This window comes from Rhipicephalus microplus, chromosome 8 (assembly GCF_043290135.1).
Source record: "Rhipicephalus microplus isolate Deutch F79 chromosome 8, USDA_Rmic, whole genome shotgun sequence".
NCBI lineage: Eukaryota > Metazoa > Arthropoda > Arachnida > Ixodida > Ixodidae > Rhipicephalus > Rhipicephalus microplus.
The window spans coordinates 81617295-81637239 of record NC_134707.1 but is presented as its reverse complement, the minus strand read 5'-3'; the positions used below and the strand labels follow the sequence as shown (position 1 = coordinate 81637239).

General features: G+C 47.0%; 1 protein-coding gene across 2 annotated transcripts in view; it reads left to right on the top strand.

Moving 5' to 3' along the window:
* Positions 1-2413: 2413 nt before the first annotated feature.
* The window catches only part of LOC119163860 (uncharacterized), a 106773-nt gene continuing 89241 nt past the window's right edge, over positions 2414-19945 (top strand). For both annotated transcript variants that reach the window (XM_037415932.2, XM_037415933.2), the window contains exons 1-2: positions 2414-2754; positions 3570-3653. In XM_037415932.2, coding sequence (XP_037271829.2) covers positions 2580-2754; positions 3570-3653 — 259 coding nt within the window. In that variant the 5' untranslated portion in view covers positions 2414-2579. The remainder of the gene's footprint in view (positions 2755-3569; positions 3654-19945) is intronic.

Sequence of the window (19945 nt, the reverse complement as noted above, 5' to 3'; positions counted from 1 at the left end):
CGAAGTGCAGCTGTAAGCCTGGTATAGACGAGGTAAGTCCAGCAAGCGCCATCTCCATATGCGCAGGAAGGCTGTCGATGAGCCCTGATATAAGGTGCATGTCCTTTAGGTCGGCGAGGCGTCCGAGAGACATTTTTTCATTATAGTATTCCTTCAAGCTCTGGCCTGTTCGCAACCGGCAATGAATGAATTGGCAAAAAGGACCCGTGACGCCGCTCATAAAGCGTTTCTTCATGCGTTCACATAAGCTCTCCCAAGACGCGTCTGTGTCGAAAACCTCGGTAAGAAACCATCGGAAAGCCTTATCTTCAAGGTATTCGGAGAAGTAGCACAGGTTGTCTTGCTCCGTCCATGCTGCAACCGCAGTCCTCACCTCAAAGAGCCGGAGCCACTTGTCAAAGGGGACGTCCGTAGATGTGCTTGAGTACTTCAGGATTTTGATGACTTTCTTGGATGTCGCCATGATGAAGGGCACGGTAGATCCTGTGTCGACTAGTGTGATGCAGGAGACGTGATGGCTGTACGATGAACCATTTATTTTTCTTCGTCTTTCTCCTTCTCTACCATATTCCACCAAACAGTTCTCGTGTGGTTCGTCACACACACACACACACACACACACACACACACACACACACACACACACACACACACACACACACACACACACACACACGCACGCACGCACGCACGCACGCACACACACACACACACACACACACACACACACACACACACACATATATAATATATATATACATGAGATCTAACAGACAATAATGCCGAGGAATGTATAGGGGAACATTAGTAGAACGAATGTAATGTAAATAAGAAAGAAAAGTGGGTGAAAAAATAACCAGCCGAGAGCAGGAATCGAACCTACGACCTTCGAATAAGGCGTTCGATTTCTGCTCACGGCTGGTTATTTTTCACCCACTTTTCTTTCCTCTCAATTATATACATTACATTTGTTCTAATAACTTCCCCTATACATTCCTTGGCATTATTGTCTGTTAGATCTCATTATTATTGTGTCAAAACACGGAAAAACGAGCCCTTAGGCATGTATACACCTCTTTCCCTTATATATATATATATATATATATAAGGGACCCTGCCCACGGCAAGTTATCTTTTCACCCCCACTTTTCTTTCTTCACATTTACATTACAACAGGCCTAACTTTTATTGTCTGTTAGATCTGTGTGTGTGAGTGTGTTACAGGCAACATTCAGTCCAGATGTTAGCAGCGGGTGAAGAATGCTCGACGACATGGATGAAGTTATTCTTCTAGGTTGCCCGATTGTTGGGAGACTGGAAATAAGGATCATGTACATGTCTAAACGTTCTTGTGGTAATGTACGTGTTGAGAGGGTAAGTTGGGTTCAGAGCACCATGAAACATGTCAGGAATGCTGAAATTACCCAATAGGAACAGTGGCGCACTACAGCGGTGGGCACCGACTCGCTCGCTGGATTTCGTGCCGACCGTGGTTGTGCCCCCGCGATTTCCGACGACAACGCAGCTCTGGCAGACTGGCTCGCCCTACGCCATCACCAGATGCCGACAAGAGCTCTCGCCGAGTGGTGCCCCGTCCTCGGAGTATTGCGACCGTGTCCATCTTTCCTATCTTCTCCTTATTTTTGTATGTTGGTCTCTCTGTCCCTGCTCTAGATCTATCTCTAGTCCTTTAATCCTCCCTATCCCTTTTAGCCCCCACTTACCCCCATCTCTCCTAAGCTACTGTTTAGGTGTCGCACTATGATGCAGACAGTTACGGGGCTCACTTTCATCTTTTCTCTCTTTTAAGAATCACTTATATGCACTACAGCGGTGTCAATAGCATCGTGCAATTCGCTCACAAAAGCACTAACGGCGGGCCGTAACCTAGTCCCGGTCATAACAACAAATTTCTGACTGTTAATTTGCTACTATAGATTGCCTGAAAAATGCACGATAGGTTGGTTGTTTACATAAAAAAAACAACAACAAAGGCACGTTTTTTTTCGTGCTGTGGCGCGGCGTTTTGTTGGTGCTTGGTAGGTGGCGGGCATGTGTTCCAACTAATATATCCCAGAAGTTATCTCGCCCTCAAAATTTTGCACCAGTTTTTGCATTTCGCACCCATCTAAATGCAGGTGCCATGGCCTAACCAAAATCGCAACCAGCTCTCACCACACACCGACGTGGTCATTATAGAGTCGCCGTCTAATTAAAATTTTTGCTAATAAAATACATCCAAGTTTCTTTTGTGTCAGTTCAGTAATTTTGTACCTAAAAGCTCAATCCTAAAATATGAGACCTTTTTGTTGTGTTCTTTCAAATGCACTTTTTGTTGTTAATCTCAGAGGCTTAACAAAAAAATAGTTTATGACTGCACCACAAGTGACGCCACGTTCGCAATAGTCGCGCTTTCATAATTTTAGTCGCGAAAAGTTCGGCGGGCGTTTTGCGCACGTTTTCCACGTAATCGGCAATCTTTGGCGCCGTTTCAGAGTGCGTGACTGACAACTTTCTCAACTGTCGACTCTAGTTCCGTCTGTCGTAGTGTTTTCCGTCGTCAGCTTCATTAACGGAATATGTTCACTAACGTAGACGTGTGTGGAGTCCCGAGAGGTCGATGTGGTCGGGAACAGTGCGAGTGCGATGGCTTCTCGCGCATGTACGTTGAAACACACGTCAGTGCGAGTGGCATGATACACAGTGGCTGGTGCTCCTACTGCGGGCATCCGCCGGTCAATCACTCTCGCTTCGGTAAGCTTCTCCGATTACCTGCTTTTGCGGCGAAATCTGTTATGAGATCGCGTGCGTATGCTCGACTGCGGAGCAATAGAAAGAACGGGACTGAACCTACAGCCTACCGCGATGTACTCTTGACTGCGGAGCTCCGGCATGCGCCTATTTTGTCTGTTGTTTTCATTAGATTGTACAGTGGCGTCCACTCTTGTGGGGAACACGACCCAGCGCGGCAGCGCTCTGCGGAGCGCCAGTGCAGCCGGCACGGCCGCGCATCGAATCGAAGAAGCGCAGGCTCACACGAGCTCGCCGCTCATGCTGTATAACGGCCGAGCGACACCGGCGCTTGGCGACTGCGGAGCGGCGTGCTCGAATGAAGTAGCAGACGGCGCAATGTATTTGCCGTGTGTTTGTGAGCGCATGCACGGCCACGCTGAGCCGCATTCACCCTAACAAAGAACGGCACAGTAAATTATCCAATTAGACACTCCGATTGGCCGCCTGTTCGTGTGCGCATGCGCCGTCGACTATGCGTCCCATGTGGCTCGTGCTTCACGATTGAGCCAGTAGACTATTGGCTATAAAGCGGTATAGCTTTTCCTTGTCTGGATTCTGAATTCATTTTCGATTCATGGAAACCTGAACCAGAACTCCAACCCAAGTCCTGCTCGACTGGTATTATTAGTTTGCGCTTCACATTAGACAGACCTGATTTCGGGAAGCACGCATGTACCACAAAAATTGGTCGTCAGTCCCTTTAAAAAGTTCACTCCGATAATTTCCTTAGAGTCTAATCCGTGTGTGGTCGTCGCTTTCTTTCGTTAATAAACCAGAGAGAAACATTTGTGGCCGCCAAGAAATCCTCTCGCTCAGCTGGCAAGGTGCCCGGCCACCACCGCTTAGTCTACCCGCACGCCGTAAGTATCAACCTTATCCTGATTTCAGTGAAGCAAGTGAGACTTGTACCTGTTTCACAAGGGCACATTTGAAAGGCTATCCAGTCTATGACCATCGGATAGCCAAAATTCTATACACCTCATGGAGTTGTCATTGTATTGTAACAGCGCGACAACGGTAGGAAAATACAATATGGACAGGAAAGAGCACTGACTGTCAAATGAATTTATTGAAGGTGCTACGACCGCTTTTATACAGGGTGCAAGAACAGTGCTCATGCGCGACAACATGTGTTTGACTATGAATAACATTCTTAACTCTGAAAAGAATGCTCTCTCTCTCGGAAAGGAGAAGTGATGGTGTAGTGATGCATCGATCCGTGGCCTTCCTGATAAAATGTGCTTCTATGATCTCTCCTTCATTCTTCATTAGTGCTTTGTTCAAAAACCGCATTATATGAAATGGAGGACTGCTCTTTTGTTCCTTGCATTGTACAGCCATGTGGCTACCATAGCCATAAAAGACCCTGAAATGGTCTTCGCGATTTTGTACCAACAGATTGGCCCAGTAGACCAAATCCCAAGGGTTATTTAGAGACTGATTTGAGCTGTCTGCGTAAACTGTGTAATTTTTTACAATGCTTTAAAGCTGCAAATGGCTGCAGATTGGTGCAGCTCGTTGCAACTCGGCTGAACGCGTTTTCAATCGCCCTTTCACAGAGCGACGTGTTCTGGTCACTTGACAAGGCTAGAGCATGTCAGCAGCCATGTCACTGTGGCTACTAATCTGATTGGCTGTCATTAGCTGTAGAATGGGCGGAAGTAAGATCAGCTGGTAGGGTGTCGGCACTTGTCAGAGCAGATATGAACCACTCCACAATCTTCTTTTATGTTGCCAGACAGCATGCATGTTGCTGGGCGCACTATGTGATGGTCTCCGAGAATGTGCGCGACCTGTCGTCGTGCCATCTCAGAGGTCTAGACTGGTAAAAGCTTAAATCGTCGAGCGCACTCATGGGAGCTCTGCCATTGCCACCATGCCTCACGAGTTGAGGAGGCCAAGCAGAGGTGAGAAGGAGGGTATGATATAATTGTCTGTTGCGGCCTTGGTACACAGTGTGTCAGTAAGTTTGTGGTGCGAACTGTTTGATGATGCTCTAGCCTAAATGCTGTCAAACCTTCAAAAAGCCCTTTAATGTCCTAACTCTTTCGTTACCGCGTCTATTCAAATCAATCACCGGTGATCGACGCATTGGTTTGTGGATTTTGGCATGTTAAGTTTGTTTCTCGTGGACCCAGCCTTTTCTAGTAGTTAGTCCAGCCACTCAACTTTCAGAATGAATTTGAATTTGCCCGTTTTGGCAACATAGTGATTTTCGAAAGACGTTTGCGCGAACCAGTGTGCATGTGTTGTTGGAAAATTCACTGTACTGGTAAACTTGACAAAAATTTGTGCCCCTCATGATTATGCTACAGTGGCATCGTAGGTCTGTAATCAAAAGAATTTCTGCAAGCCAAATGTCGAATAAAGAGTCAGCTTTGAAATTTGACAGTGTTGAGCAGTAATAATATCCAGAAATTTATGCCAGCTATTCAATAAAGACCTCTTGCTAGGAGTCGGGCAAAATTTACTCTATAAAAAAACATTTTTGAAGGTCTGTCGCATTTTTAAAGTATCGAGTTGGCCTTCTCAGCCAGTTTCCAGCAACTTTGGTTTTTCTTTCATCGTTATATCAGACACAGGATGGCATCTAGCGTCACTAGTCGCTTCTATGGCGTCATCGTCACACGTGCATGGGCACACATCTCCGCTGCAAAACACACGCACCGCTCTAAACTGTCTTGCAACCCCACCTGAACTGAGTGAGGATGAGCATAAAGTCCGTGGACGACAGAACCCCACCTTCAAGTCTTGGGGTGACTTATTTATTTATTTACAGGATTTCTGCTGGCTTTAAAGTGAAGCCATAAGCAGGAGTGGGTAACATATAAATATAGCACGCTGAACATTTTCACAATATATTACGCACAGAGAATGTCGCGGACACACAGGTTTTAACGCGGTAAAAAGAAAAATATACAGTGCATGACATGCAATTGCGCATAGCATAATACCTATATAAGTGTGTACTAACGTCACTTGTGTACTAACAACGCAACGTCACAAAACAAAGATTACAAATATGGCAGGAAGACATGCTATGAATTTTTTAGCTCCGATAAGAATGACGCCACTGTCGCCGCCTCCACAATCCCACCAGGGAGGCGATTCCACTCGCGTACAGTTCGTGGGAAAAAAGAGCCCATGTACAAGTTCGTTCTGCAAAAAAATTCCTGTAATTTTTTTGAGTGATCTGCCCGCGTGGGTCGTCGCACAACTTTTTCTATATATGCACTTGAATCAATGCCAAGCTTATCGCGGTAGAGCAGATACATATATTTTAGTCTTTCGCTTTCGCGATATCGCCGCAAATGTAATGCTTCCAAGTTCGCTGTCTGAAGCAGAGCTGTGACTGACGTAAGGCGATTGTATGAGCGAAAGATAAATCGAGCAGATTTTCTTTGTAGCTTTTTTAGTTTATCAATATTTTTCTTTGTGTATGGGTCCCAGACCACGCAGGCATATTCCAAAAGGGGACGAATGTAGGTTTTATATGCTAATAGTTTTATTTCTTGCGTTGACTGTCGTAACAATCTTCTATGATATCCAAGCTTTCTCATGGCTTTCGTTTCTAGAAAAATGATGTGTTCATTCCGCCGGAGGTCTGAAGTGATTATTAAACCTAAGTATTTATAACGATTTACAGCACTAAGACAGCGACCATTTATCGAATATTGGAAATTAAATGGTGCCTTCTTTCTTGAAATTGTCATTGAGACGGTTTTTGTAGTATTGATGCACATCTGCCATTTTTCACACCAAATATGCAGTTTGTCCAGGGCACTACTTAATAATGCCTGGTCGGCAGGTGTGTTTACTTCCTGATAAAGGATGCAATCGTCCGCGAACATTTTGATTTTGACAGGTATATCATTTACGATATCATTTATATAAACTAAAAAGAATAGTGGCCCGAGAACCGACCCTTGGGGAATGCCTGATTGCACGGGCGCCGGGCGTGAACACGAGCCGCCAACTGATACGCATTGACTCCTAGACGATAAGTATGACTCTATCCATGAGAGAAGCGAGTTATTTTGTAATATGGGTTTTAATTTTAACAAAAGCTTATGGTGTGAGACGCGATCAAACGCCTTCTGGAAGTCCAAAAAAATTATATCGATTTGACTCTGTTTATCTAAGGCTGAGGCAAACTCGTGTATTGTCTCAAGGAGTTGGGTAACCGTCGACATTCCCTTACGGAAACCATGTTGGCGGCAATCAATCAATTTATTTTGTTGCAGAAAGTTTGGCAAGTGCGTAAAAATGATATGTTCTAGCAATTTTGAGCAGGTGCACAGTAAAGATATTGGTCTGTATGACGTAATTAGTGAAGGATCTTCCGCCTTAGGGATCGGAACAACCTTCGCGCGCTTCCAATCTCTCGGGAGTTCTGCAGTGGACAATGTTTTTTTGAATATAATAGATAAATACTTTGAACACCATTCTGCATACCTTACTAGAAATGCGTTCAGTATGCAATCAATTCCTGGTGATTTCTTTATATTGATTTTAAGCAGCAGTGATAAGACACCCTCTTCAGTTATTATTAAGTCAAAAATTTTGGGTACGTTCTGAGAAATCGCAAAATTTGGTTGTTTCCCATCGTCATTTGTGTAGACTCAACAGAAGAACTTGTTAAACGATGACGCAAGGAGTGATTCATCAGTTACCAATTCTCTATTAATGAAGATTTTATATGCCTGTTGCTTCCTAGGTGACAAGTGTCGCCAGAACTTCGCAGGAGCAGAAAGCAAGAAGTTTTTCAAAGATATGTTGAAAAAGTAGTCTTTTGCCTTCTTTATGGTTTCATTTAACTGCAAACGCATATTAGAAAATTTTGATACATGAGAAGATGACGGGTTCTGGCGCAGTCTTTTGCGCGCATCTTCTTTAGTTTGCGTCCCGCTCGCACTACCTCCCTCGTCGTCCAAGGGCGAGCAGATTGCGTTCTGATAATCTTTGAGGGGACATGATTCGAGGCGCATTTCATAACAAGATTCTTGAAGAAACCCCACAAATCTTTGACAGAGCAACTACTTGATTCATACATATCACCGAAATCTGAAAACGATATATCTAACAGGTCAAGAACGGCAACGTCATCAGCACGAGTGAAATTTGGCACTACGCGTTTTTCCTTCACTTCTTTCCTTACGTGGAGTGGAATGCTCAAAGATAACAACCGATGATCGGATACACCGTCATAGACGCACAAAGCAGGATTTCGACGAAGGATTCTGTCACTCACAAGAAACAGATCCAAAATAGATTGTGTGTTACTTTGAACACGGGTGGGTTGTTTTACTAACTGTGTTTAGTCATGAAAAAGAACAATGTCGACCAAGGGCTCAGCAGCACTAGAAAGCGGTTCCGGGAAGTCCGCGTCTCAATTAACTTGGGGAATATTAAAATCCCCGGCTAACAATATATTAGAAGTGCTTGTGTTGCAAGAACAAAGAAAATCATTAATACCATCAAAAAATGCCTTCTCGGCATACGGAGGGCGGTAAAATGCACCCACAACCAGGTTGATTTCCTCAAGGTGTATTTTAATAATGACACCTTCAATGCCGTCTCTATCGGAAAGCCTAGTCACATTGAGGTAGTTTTTAAACAGGATGGCCACACCACCACCACGAGATGGTCTGTCTTTCCTATAAATGCCATATCCTGGTGGCGCTATTTCGTCGTCCTTAATATCTGAATGTAGCCAGGTTTCTGTTATTACAATCAGATGGGGTGCATGCGCTATCGTGATACTTTCCAGGTCATCAAGTTTATTGATGATGCTGCGGGCGTTAAACTGAATGCAGCGAAGTGAATTGCCTGATTGTGCTTCGGTTCACTGCTGAGATTTCTTAGCGACATTACCTGGAAGTGGTGCTCGTTCGTTACGGTCTGCATCCCAAACGAACAGAACACCGTTAACTCAGATTTTGTTGTAGATTAATTACACCTTTTCGCCTGCCCTTCGATTTTCCGCCGTGCTTTCCCAAAGTTTTCTTCTTTTATGTCGTGTAGCTTCCGAGAAGTCTTCAGAAATCGAGAAACCTGTACCCTTTAGTTTGAAGCAATTTTTAAGCACAGCAATCTTGTCACGGTAATCAATAAACTTTAGAATTATAGGGCGAGGCTTACGTAGTTGTTTGCGCCCAATTCTGTGAATTCTTTCCGCAGACGACACTTGTATTGCCAGGATATCGGTAAACGCACCCTTCAACACACTTTCGCTGAGTTCATCGAAACTTTCATTAGTTGTTTCCTGTATACCGAAGACAATCAAGTTGTTCCACCTATTTCTATCTTCAAGGTCAGCTAGCTTGCTTTCCAAGCTTACGACCCTTTTTTCCAACTTATACGCCATTGTTTTCACCTCATTTACAGCCGTAGCAACTTCTTCTACTTTCTTTAACTTCAGCTCAATGCCATCCAGCCTTTTCCGAATGCTTTTCTGACCATCCAAAAGCTCAGCAAGCAACTTTTGAACGTCAAGGCCGGGATTCGGCTCGACGTCGCCACACAATAAAAGCAAAGAGAGAAGCATTTCGTGTACACTAGAAAACATTCTGCTTAAGCTACATGGGCATGTCAGCTGGACAAAGAAAGGGTCATCACATATGACAGATGAAACATCATCACTAACCTGCATGAAGAAAATAAGCGGATTTGACATGATGTCGACGCGAGGCCAGCCGACATGCCCACTGAAGAAGCTCGATGGATGCCGTGAATTTATATCTCCGTCCGGTGACGTCGATGTAGCCACACGTGGCACCTTCCATCCTTCCCAGCACCGCTTGTAGTGCACTGGTTGTCTTGCGCAGTCTTCAAAATTTTCCATGTGTTCAGCGAGGACGAATGTGCAATGCGTCTCTCGGACCGTCGCCGTCGATCCCAAGACGAGAAGCTGCATGAAGAAAATAAGCGGATTTGACATGATGTCGACGCGAGGCCAGCCGACATGCCCACTGTGCTTTGTGTCAGCCTGAGACATCTGCAGCCGTTCATGGGGTTGTTTTCTTTACGGCCTCAAGTTGTCTTTTACGCCGCAAGTGCGTAGCCACTGACCTTTGTGCACAATTTTATAGCTACTATGGTTACGTGCGAGGCACACACTTCGCTGGGTCGCGGTGTGGACCTCTTCTCCTAATGACAAGGGGGCCATCGGGGCACATCTTGGCATGGCTACAGAGCAGCGCGAAACACTTTAGAACTTCACGCTATACCGTTCTTTTTTTTTTTAATACAATGTACAAAATGCTAAGAAATATGCTTGCATGCATACATAGAAACGCCTACATATACTGAGTGAGATGTCTCATAGAAAGAAGTTACGCTAGACGAAATAGCGAAGTTCATTGGAAATCTGGTTTGTAGAGGTAGTATCACTAGTATCCATCTATATTTGAACACCTGGACACTTTTGTTGCAAAAAACAAAAATTTACTGGGAAAAGTAGACTAGTTTGCTTGTGTCTGAAGAAAAACGAAGCAATGCTTCACAGCATGGCAGGAGCAACGAAGCAGCACCTCTGTTCTGATTTTCTTTGTCTATATGAATAGAAACATTTCCTACAATATTTATTATGGTTTATGCTGCACCTGGATAATTTGTTTTCAAAATGTATATTCCAGATTTTCTTTCTTATCAATATTTTTGCATTTATACTGTTTCTTATTGGACTGTTTACCAGCTGGCAACCAAAAATTATACACTTTTTACATTTTTATTCATTCTAAAATATTGTCACGGGTTCGTGACGTGGCCGAAGACAGGAAACTTTGTGTTAGAGTTTAACTGTTTATTTGGGCGAACCTGTGCCCGGTAAACGGAAAGTCCGATTACAGTAGCAGTCTTGGACTGATAGCGGCGAACGGAGCGTCGGTCGTCGATCAACTACTGACAAGCAGCGAAGTGCGTCGGCATTTATACTCTTGCCATCGAATGTTCTAGCGTTATCGCTGGCGGTGGCGTAGGTTCTAGAAAAATCTGTACAGTTCGCAGAGTGGGCCTGATCTTATCGAAATGATCTACTAAAGTCCGGAATGCTTGAAAACTGCACGCGCGTTTTGCGCTGAGAATGGTGTAGTGTTTTGGGGCGATAACAAAACTTGAGAAATGGAACGTGGCATTGCCCCCCTCTGAAAAAGGCATCGTCCCGATGCTTTAACTAAAGATGAAGGTACAACAATAATGCAAGAAAGTACAATGAATAAATTACGATACAATAATAATACAAAAAAGTGCCTCCATATCCATGAAGTGAATGATGATGAGTGGGCGAAGCTCCGGAGGTAAACCTGGTAAACCATGAATCCTCTGTACATTTTGCCCACTCCATTTTATTACATCGCTCCCCCTAGCGTACATCGCCGCACTAAATCGAACGATTGCCTTCAACCAATGACACGCGCCATATGTGACATCATTCCTACTTTATAACATCTCGCATCTTTCATCAACTACAAGTACCGCTATCTAGTTTATAACATCTTGCATCTTTTCATCGTCAGCTACTAGTACCACCATCTAGTAAACACTACAAGAACTAAACGAGAGGTGGCTACATACAGGAGACAGTACCGCCATCTAGTGAACACTGCAAGAACTAAACTAGAGGTGGCCACATACAGGGGACGCACAGCCCACGCCTTAAGGAGCTTCGCCCCTAAAAACACTGTTTCACTTTGTTAACGCGCATGAAACGGCTTGAAGCGCGCGACACGAACGACTTGAGGTCGCGATTGGCGTCGCTGAGAGTTCGTGATGCCGTCGGGGAAAACCTCGTAATCAAGTGGACCGAGACGTCGAACCACCCTGTACGGTCCGAAGTACCGTCGCAGAAGCTTTTCACTTAGTCCACGTCGGCGTATTGGCGTCCACACCCAAACACGTTCACCGGGCTGGTATTCCACGAAGCGTCGTCGAAGATTGTAACGGCGGCTGTCGGTCGTCTGTTGATTCTTGATACGGAGACGCGCGAGTTGTCGGGCTTCTTCAGTGCGTTGAAGGTAGTCACTCAAATAGAGGTTTTCTTCGTCGGTGACGTTGGGTAACATGGCATCGAGCGTCGTTGCCAGGCTCCTTCCAAAGACCAATTTGTATGGAGATATCTGCGTCGTCTCCTGCACCGCCGTGTTGCATGCGAAGGTCACGTACGGAAGAATGGCGTCCCACGTCTTGTGTTCGACATCGACGTACATTGCCAGCATGTCGGCGATCGTCTTGTTTAGCCGCTCGGTGAGGCTGTTGGTCTGTGGGTGGTACGCTGTCGTCCGGCAGTGGTTTGTCTGGCTGTATCATACCCCTGTCACACGGGCACTTAAAAGTCTTTTAAGCAAGCGGTCTTTTTCCGAAAAAGAGTTCCTGACAGCAGACACACGGCACAGAGCGAACTCCTTTTCAGAAGCGGTCTTTTTTGTAAACGGAGTTCGTCGATCTTTTTTACGGCTCCGAATGAGAAGCCTCGAAACCAGTGGGCGTCAGCAATTTTCGATCGGTGGGAAAAAAAGAGCAAATGCTTATTTTTCTGTCACCAAAACTCTTTGTAAAAACAAATTTCATATTCTGCAGAAGGTGTAATGAACTCCTTTAATAGTTATTTCCTTTTCTACTCTCGTAAGCAGCTACAACGCGTCGGCAATATCACGTGGTGACGCTCGGTCTCGCGCCGCGCCATTTTGCACAAGCGAGGAAAGCGTGGCAGTCGTGTGTTTGCCCGTCATTCAAGTGGTCAAGCTTGTATAGGGCAATGCCGACTCGCTTCTCAGGAGTGATGGTTTCACGCATGCTGGTGCACTGTCTTTCGAGCTCACTGCGCAAGCTCTCCACAATGAAACGAAAGGTGGACGGGTACACTCGAAAAGACTGCTTGACGTTCTGCTCACCGAGGTGAGGTACAGTTCCCTCGAACCACCTCTCGTTTCGTCTGAAGGCCCAGATCGATCACAGGCCTTCTCCGACAGCTCCAGTGCGCACAGCAAAGAATTGCTGAACAGCAGTTGCTGCTTGATCCTCTCCTTGGCGGCTTTTGCAGCGTCTGCCTCGCTTTCCAGAGCGAGAAGGCAGGCCGTGAGGCTTGCGATCCTCGCTTTTTCTTCCGTACGGTCGCCCATAACGTGTCTAGAGCAGTCGAGAGCAGCGAAAAACAAATACGGTAAATAAAAGCCCAGTGCTGCCAGACGGACTTGTGCACGTCGCTAGTTATGGCAATACTTCCTTAACTAGTGCGACAAACTTTCACATTGGTGTTTCTTCATCTCTTATTCTTAAATTTATTTGAAGAAACGAGCAGTGCAACAAGTCTTTAATTTGTACATTGTGATACATCGTTTAATTTTCATTGCTTCTCTTTTAACTGCTAGCGCCACGCTTTCGCTAGCGTCTTCGAACGAAAACACTAAAAAGAGATAGTTGCTGCCGTGTGTCTGCGCCGCAACACATCTTTGTTAAAAGTCTTTCAACTTCGTAAAAGACCGCTTACTTGAAAGACTTTTTGCGCGCCCGTGTGAAAAGTCTTAAGTAAGCGGTCTTTTACGAAGTTGAAAGACTTTTAATAAAGAGGTGTTGCGGCGCAGACACACAACAGCAACGATCTCCTTTTAGTGTTTTCGTTCGAAGACGCAAGTGAAAGCGTGGCACTAGCAGTTAAAAGAGAAGCAATGAAAATTAAACGATGTATCACGATGTACAAATTAAAGACCTGTTGCACTGCTGGTTTCTTCAAATAAATTTAAGAATAAGAGATGAAGAAACACCAATGTGAAAGTTTGTTGCACTAGTTAAGGAAGTATTGCCATAACTAGCGACGTGCACAAGTCCGTCTGGCACCACTGGGCTTTTATTTAACGTATTTGTTTTTCGCTGCTCTCGACACGTTATGAACGACCGTACGGAAGAAAAAGCGAGGATCGCAAGCCTCATGGCCTGCTTTCTCGCTCTGGAAAGCGAGGGAGACGCTGCAAAAGCCGCCAAGGAGAGGATCAAGCAGCAACTGCTGTTCAGCAATTCTTTGCTGTGCGCACTGGAGCTGTCGGAGAAGGCCTGTGATCGATCTGGGCCTTCAGACGAAACGAGAGGTGGTTCGAGGGAACTGTACCTCACCTCGGTGAGCAGAACGTCAAGCAGTCTTTTCGAGTGTACCCGTCCACCTTTCGTTTCATTGTGGAGAGCTTGCGCAGTGAGCTCGAAAGACAGTGCACCAGCATGCGTGAAACCATCACTCCTGAGAAGCGAGTCGGCATTGCCCTATACAAGCTTGACCACTTGAATGACGGGCAAACACACGACTGCCACGCTTTCCTCGCTTGTGCAAAATGGCGCGGCGCGAGACCGAGCGTCACCACGTGATATTGCCGACGCGTTGTAGCTGCTTACGAGAGTAGAAAAGGAAATAACCATTAAAAGAGTTCATTACACCTTCTGTAGGATATGAAATTTGCTTTTACAAAGAGTTTTGGTGACAGAAAAATAAGCATTCGCTCTTTTTTTCCCACCACTCGAAAATTGCTTGCGCCCGCTGGTTTCAAGGCTACTCATTTGAAGCCGTAAAAGAGATCGACGAACTCCGTTTACAAAAAAGACCGCTTCTGAAAAGGAGTTCGCTCTGTGCCGTGTGTCTGCTGTCAGGAACTCCTTTTCGGAAAAAGACCGCTTGCTTAAAAGACTTTTAAGTGCCCGTGTGACAGGGGTATTAGGTCAGCAGTAAATGCTGTTCCTCTGTCGGTGATAAGAACCTCCGGGGTGCCGTGACGTAAGACGATATTTTCGACGAAGAAATTAGCTATTTCGGATGCACTGCCTTTTGGCAGGGCTTTTGTCTCGGTGTAGCGGGTGAGGTAGTTGGTAGCTACCACGATCCATTTGTTTCGGAAAACCGACGTCGGAAACGGCCCCAGTAGGTCCATGCCAATCTGTTGGAAAGGTCGGCGAGGTGGTTCAATTGGCTGCAGAAGTCGGTGGTGTCTTGCGTCGTTGACAGTCCCGGTATGTCCTCACATAACGAGTGACGTCGGTGGTAAGACGTGGCCAATAGTACCTTTCTTGTATCCTCACGAGCGTGCGAGAAACTCCTAGGTGCCCTGCTGTCGGATCGTCGTGCAGGGCCTGCAGGAGTTCTGGTCGCTGAGCTGAAGGCACCACAAGGAGGTACCTGGCTCGAAGCGGTGAAAAGTTTTTCTTTTGGAGAAGACCATTTCGCAGGAAAAACGACGCAAATGCGCACTTGAATACCTTCTGGACTTCGGCAGTCCTGCCTTCGAGGTATTCTATTAGGGCCTTAAGTTCCGGGTCGGCCCACTGTCGTTCAGCGAAGTCGTCGGTAGTTATCGTTCCCAAGAAGTAGTCGTCATCCGGGTCGTCGGGTGGTGGTTGGTCGACAGGTGCACGAGAGAGACAGTCGGCGTCGGAGTGTTTCTTGCGGGACTTGTAAACGACGGTAATGTCATGTTCTTCAAGTCTCAGGCTCCATCGTGCAAGGCGACCTGAAGGGTCCTTCAAGGTGGCTAGCCAACACAAGGCGTGGTGGTCGCTCACAACTTTGAAGGGCCTGCCGTAGAGGTAGGAGCGAAATTTCGACGTGGCCCAGATGATGACAAGGCACTCCTTTTCTGTTGTGGAATAATTGGCTTTTGCTTTGGCTAGCGATCGGCTGGCGTAACTAATAACTCTTTCAAGTCCGTCAGCCCTCTGCACAAGAACGGCGCCAAAACCTACGCTGCTTGCGTCAGTGTGTATTTCTGTCTCGGCGAATTCGTCGAAACGAGCAAGTAATGGAGGCGCCTGGAGGCAGTGTTTAAGCTCCTAGAAAGAGTGTTCCTGCGGTGTTTCCCACTTGAACTCCACGTCGGCCTTGATAAGGTTAGTGAGAGGATCGGCGATGCGGGCGAAGTTTTTCACGAACCGCCTATAATAGGCGCACAGGCCCAGAAATCGGCGCACCGCATTCTTGTCAGTGGGCGGTGGGAAGTCGGCGATGGTGGCTGCTTTTCGAGGATCGGGACGAACTCCAGAAATGGTAATCACGTGCCCCAGAAAAAAAAGCTGTTCGTACGCAAATCTGCACTTTTCTGGCTTCAGTGTGAGTCCAGACGTCTTGATGGCTTGAAGTACAGCTTCAAGGCGCCGAAGATGCTCGTCGAAACTCGAGGAAAACACGACGACGTCGTCCAAGTCCACAAGGCCAGTCTGCCACTTCAATCCTGCCAGTACTGTATCCATAACGCGTTGAAAAGTTGCAGGCGCTGAGCAAAGGCCGAAGGGCATCACCTTAAACTCGAAGATGCCGTCCGGTGTTATAAACTCTGTCTTCTCTCGGTCTCTTTCGTCGACTTCGATTTGCCAATAGCCAGTCTTGAGGTCCATTGACGAAAAGTACTTGGCGTTATGGAGCCGATCAAGTGCGTCGTCTATTCGTGGGAGAGGATACACGTCCTTTCTTGTGATTTTGTTCAGGCGGCGATAATCGGCGCAGAAACGTAGGGTCCCATCCTTTTTGTTCACTAACACCACGGGGGACGCCCATGGACTCTTGGACGGCTGGATGATGTCATCCCGCAGCATTTCATCAACTTGTCTCTTCATGGCCTCACGTTCTCGCGTCGAAACACTGTACGGACTCTGACGGAGTGGTCTCGCATTTTCTTTGGTTATGATGCGATGTTTCGTGATTGGGGTCTGCCGAATGTTCGATGACGATGAAAAGCGATCTTCGTATCGCAGGAGCAGGGCCTTCAGCTGTTCTTGCTTATGGTTCAGGAGCCTGGGATTGACGTCGAAAGCTGTGGGAGGGGCTTGGTTCCTATGAGCAGGTTTCGCAGAATCGGCGAGGGAGAAAGCACTGGTGGCGTCTACAATTTATTCGATGTATGCGACCGTTGTACCTTTGTTCACATGTTTGTATTCATTGCTGAAATTCGTGAACGAACATAACCGTTGCCTTGCCTCCCCGCAGTTCTGCAATTCCTCTTGCGACGCAAATATTTCAGGTGACCAACAGATGCTGACTGCCTTTAACGACGTCTTCCAAGTCAGGTGATTTAGGAGCGCCGACTGAAATAATGACGCTGGAGCGAGGCGGAATGGTGACTTGTTCCTCCAGCACATTCAAGGCACGGTTTCCTGACGGCGTGCGCGACAGTAGTGCTTCTTCTGTGGATAACGTTATCGACTTTGTTCTTATGTTAATGACAGTACCATGGAGGCATAAGAAGTCCATACCAAGGATGACATCTTTCGAGCAACGCTGCAGGACTACGAAGTCTGTAGGATAAATACGGCCGTTAATGGTGACTCTCGCTGTGCAGATTCCTACAGGCGTTACGAGATGACCTCCGGCTGTGCGGATTTCAGGGCCTTCCCGACCTGTCCTAACTTTCTTTAACTTCGCGGCGAACGACCCACTGATGACAAAATAGTCGGCTCCAGTATCGACGAGAGCGATACCACAGTATCACACTGTGGCCGTCGATAAGAACGTCGAGGTCGCTAGTCCCCATCTCGCATTACAGTTAGGGCGTGGCGTCGAGTTACGGCTGCCTCGGCTTGTTCCGCTGCTTCCATGTTGCGTCGTCAGGCCACCTTCGGTAAGTGAACTTTCGCCGCCAGGGCTTTGCCTGGTTGGCGTGTTCGGAAAGCTCCGTCGCGGCGTAGTCGTCATCCGAGGATCTTCGGTAGTTCGCCGCACAGCAACTGCACCTCTATCGGTTGCTGCCCTTAGTTTCCCGGATATGGGCTAGGAGACCGGCCCCGCGTTGGGCCAGAGTACTGCCGGGGGTGCGGTGACATGCGGCGGCTGGACGACGGCGAACGAGAAGGACTTCGTGGTGTCCATTGTGTTCCTGTCAGGTAGTCGGCGATGTCACGTGGCTGTTCTCTTGGCTGCGGACGCGATGCATTGACGGCGAAGCCACGCAGTTCCATCTGTCGGTACTGGCAACGGTGGTATGTGTGCCCGGCCTTGCCGCAGTGGTAGCAGAGCGGGCGATTGTCAGGTGCCCGCCAATCATCCGTTTTCCTCGGCGCTGTGCGCTGGCCCGCTGGTGAACGGTTGGACGTCGGTGGGGGTGGTGGCGTCTGGCGACAGAAGTGTGACGGGGCGGCGTTTTGGCATGGACGGGGAGGAGCGTTGTGGCGCACTGTAGCGGCGTAGCTCATAGTTTCTGGCTCGGGCAGCGGTGTTTTGGGAATTCGAAGCGATTGCCGAACTTCTTCTTGCACAATGTCGGCGATCAAATCCCCTTGAGGCTGCGCCGAAGGCAACAGCTTGCGCAGCTCTTCGCGCACGATCGTTCGGATCGTTTTACGCAGGTCTTCGGAGTCACTGGCTTGAGCAGCAGCACATTCTGTAGTCAGGCGACGATTACGCTGTCTGGTGCGCATGTCCAGAGTTTTTTCGATAGTGGTCGCCTCGGATACAAATTCTTACACGGTGTTCGGTAGATTCCTCATTAGTCCCGCGAAGAGCTCCTGTTCGACCCCTCGCATGAGAAAATGAACTTTCTTCTTCTCAGGCATGTCTGGTTCAGCGTGACAGAATAGGCAGGTCATCTCCTCTATAAAAATTGCAACCTTTTCATTTGGTAGCTGAACCCGGGTCTCTAGTAGAGCAGCGGCCCTCTCTTTGCGAGCGACGCTCGCGAACGTGTGCAGGAATGCGCCGCAGAATACATCCCACGTTTGGAGCGTGAACTCCCGATTCTCGAGCCAGGTCCTTGTGGTGTCTTCCAGGTTCAAGTACACACGACAGAGCTTTTCTTCGTTGTCCCAGTGGTTGAGGGTGGCTACACGGTCGTATGTTTCTAGCCAGGTTTCCGGGTCTTCAAACGATGACTCATGGTTCCCTGGGTTGATGAATGACGATCGCGGGCTGGGACACTCTGGTTGTCATTGTCGTTGCAGTCGAGGTCATGGCTTTGGTCTTCCGCGCCTTGTCTTGTAGAAGCCCGTACTCCGGTGGGAGACCTTGCTGTCGGCGGCTTGTTCGCTGTTCAGGGTTAGCATCTGTGTCTTCTTTGCCACTTGGGCTGGGGTCGCGGCTTGAAAGGGGCATCCGGAACATCAAAGATGCAGCACCTCCACCAGATGTCACGGGGTCGTGACGTGGCCGAAGGCAGGAGACTTTGTGTTAGAATTTAACTGTTTATTTGGGCGAACCTGTGCCCGGTAAACGGAAAGTCCGATTACAGTAGCAGTCTTGGACTGATAGCGGCGAACGGAGCGTCGGCCGTCGATCAACTCTGACAAGCAGCGAAGTGTGTCGGCATTTATACTCTTTCCATCGAATGTTCTAGCGTTATCGCTGGCGGTGGCGTAGGTTCCAGAAAAATCTGTACAGTTCGCAGAGTGGGCCTGATCTTATCGAAATGATCTACTAAAGTCCGGAAGCTTCTCGAAAACTGCACGCGCGTTTTGCGCTGAGAATTGTGTAGTGTTTTGGGGTGATAACAAAACTTGAGAAGTGGAACATGGCAATATGTCGGTGCTCTACAAGTTATATTTTTCTGAAAATAGCATTACATTTAGCAAAATTTGGTATGCTGCAGTGCGTCCTGGAGTAATTTTCAAACTGGCAAGGACAATATTCCCGAGACATATAAAAAATAGCTATTTTTGCGCAGTAATGAAAGAGTTCAGGTCGTATGCTTGCTGTCTTGCTCAGTCATTGAAGCATTGTCCTGTTTGTCTTATGTGTCGTTGACATCTTTCCACGTGTCGATATCTCATACACAACATCAGAATGGCATTCAGTGAACCTATTCTCGTGACGAATGTTGCATGATCAGCTAGTCCTGTTGCTGTTTAGCACACACACTTTCAAAAGCTTGCAAGGGGCGGAAAACAATAAACTGATATCATATCTGGTCGCTATTTTCTTTAAATTGTGAGGTACCTTATGTATGTATATAATAACATGCAAAGGTGTTTGATCAGTCTGTTTTTGTTTAGGTCCTGTTTTCTTGAACTTAAATTTCTGCATGAGGGTTTTGCAAACAGGTATGCTGACGCTGTTGGGATATCCAGCATCTTTTAATCTTGTTTGTCAGACTGACCTCACCCTTGTGCTCACACGACTTATTCATTTATTCATTTGAAATTCGTTACAGGCCTCTTGGGCATTGTGTAAGGGGGCCTGAATACATATGGTGGCGAT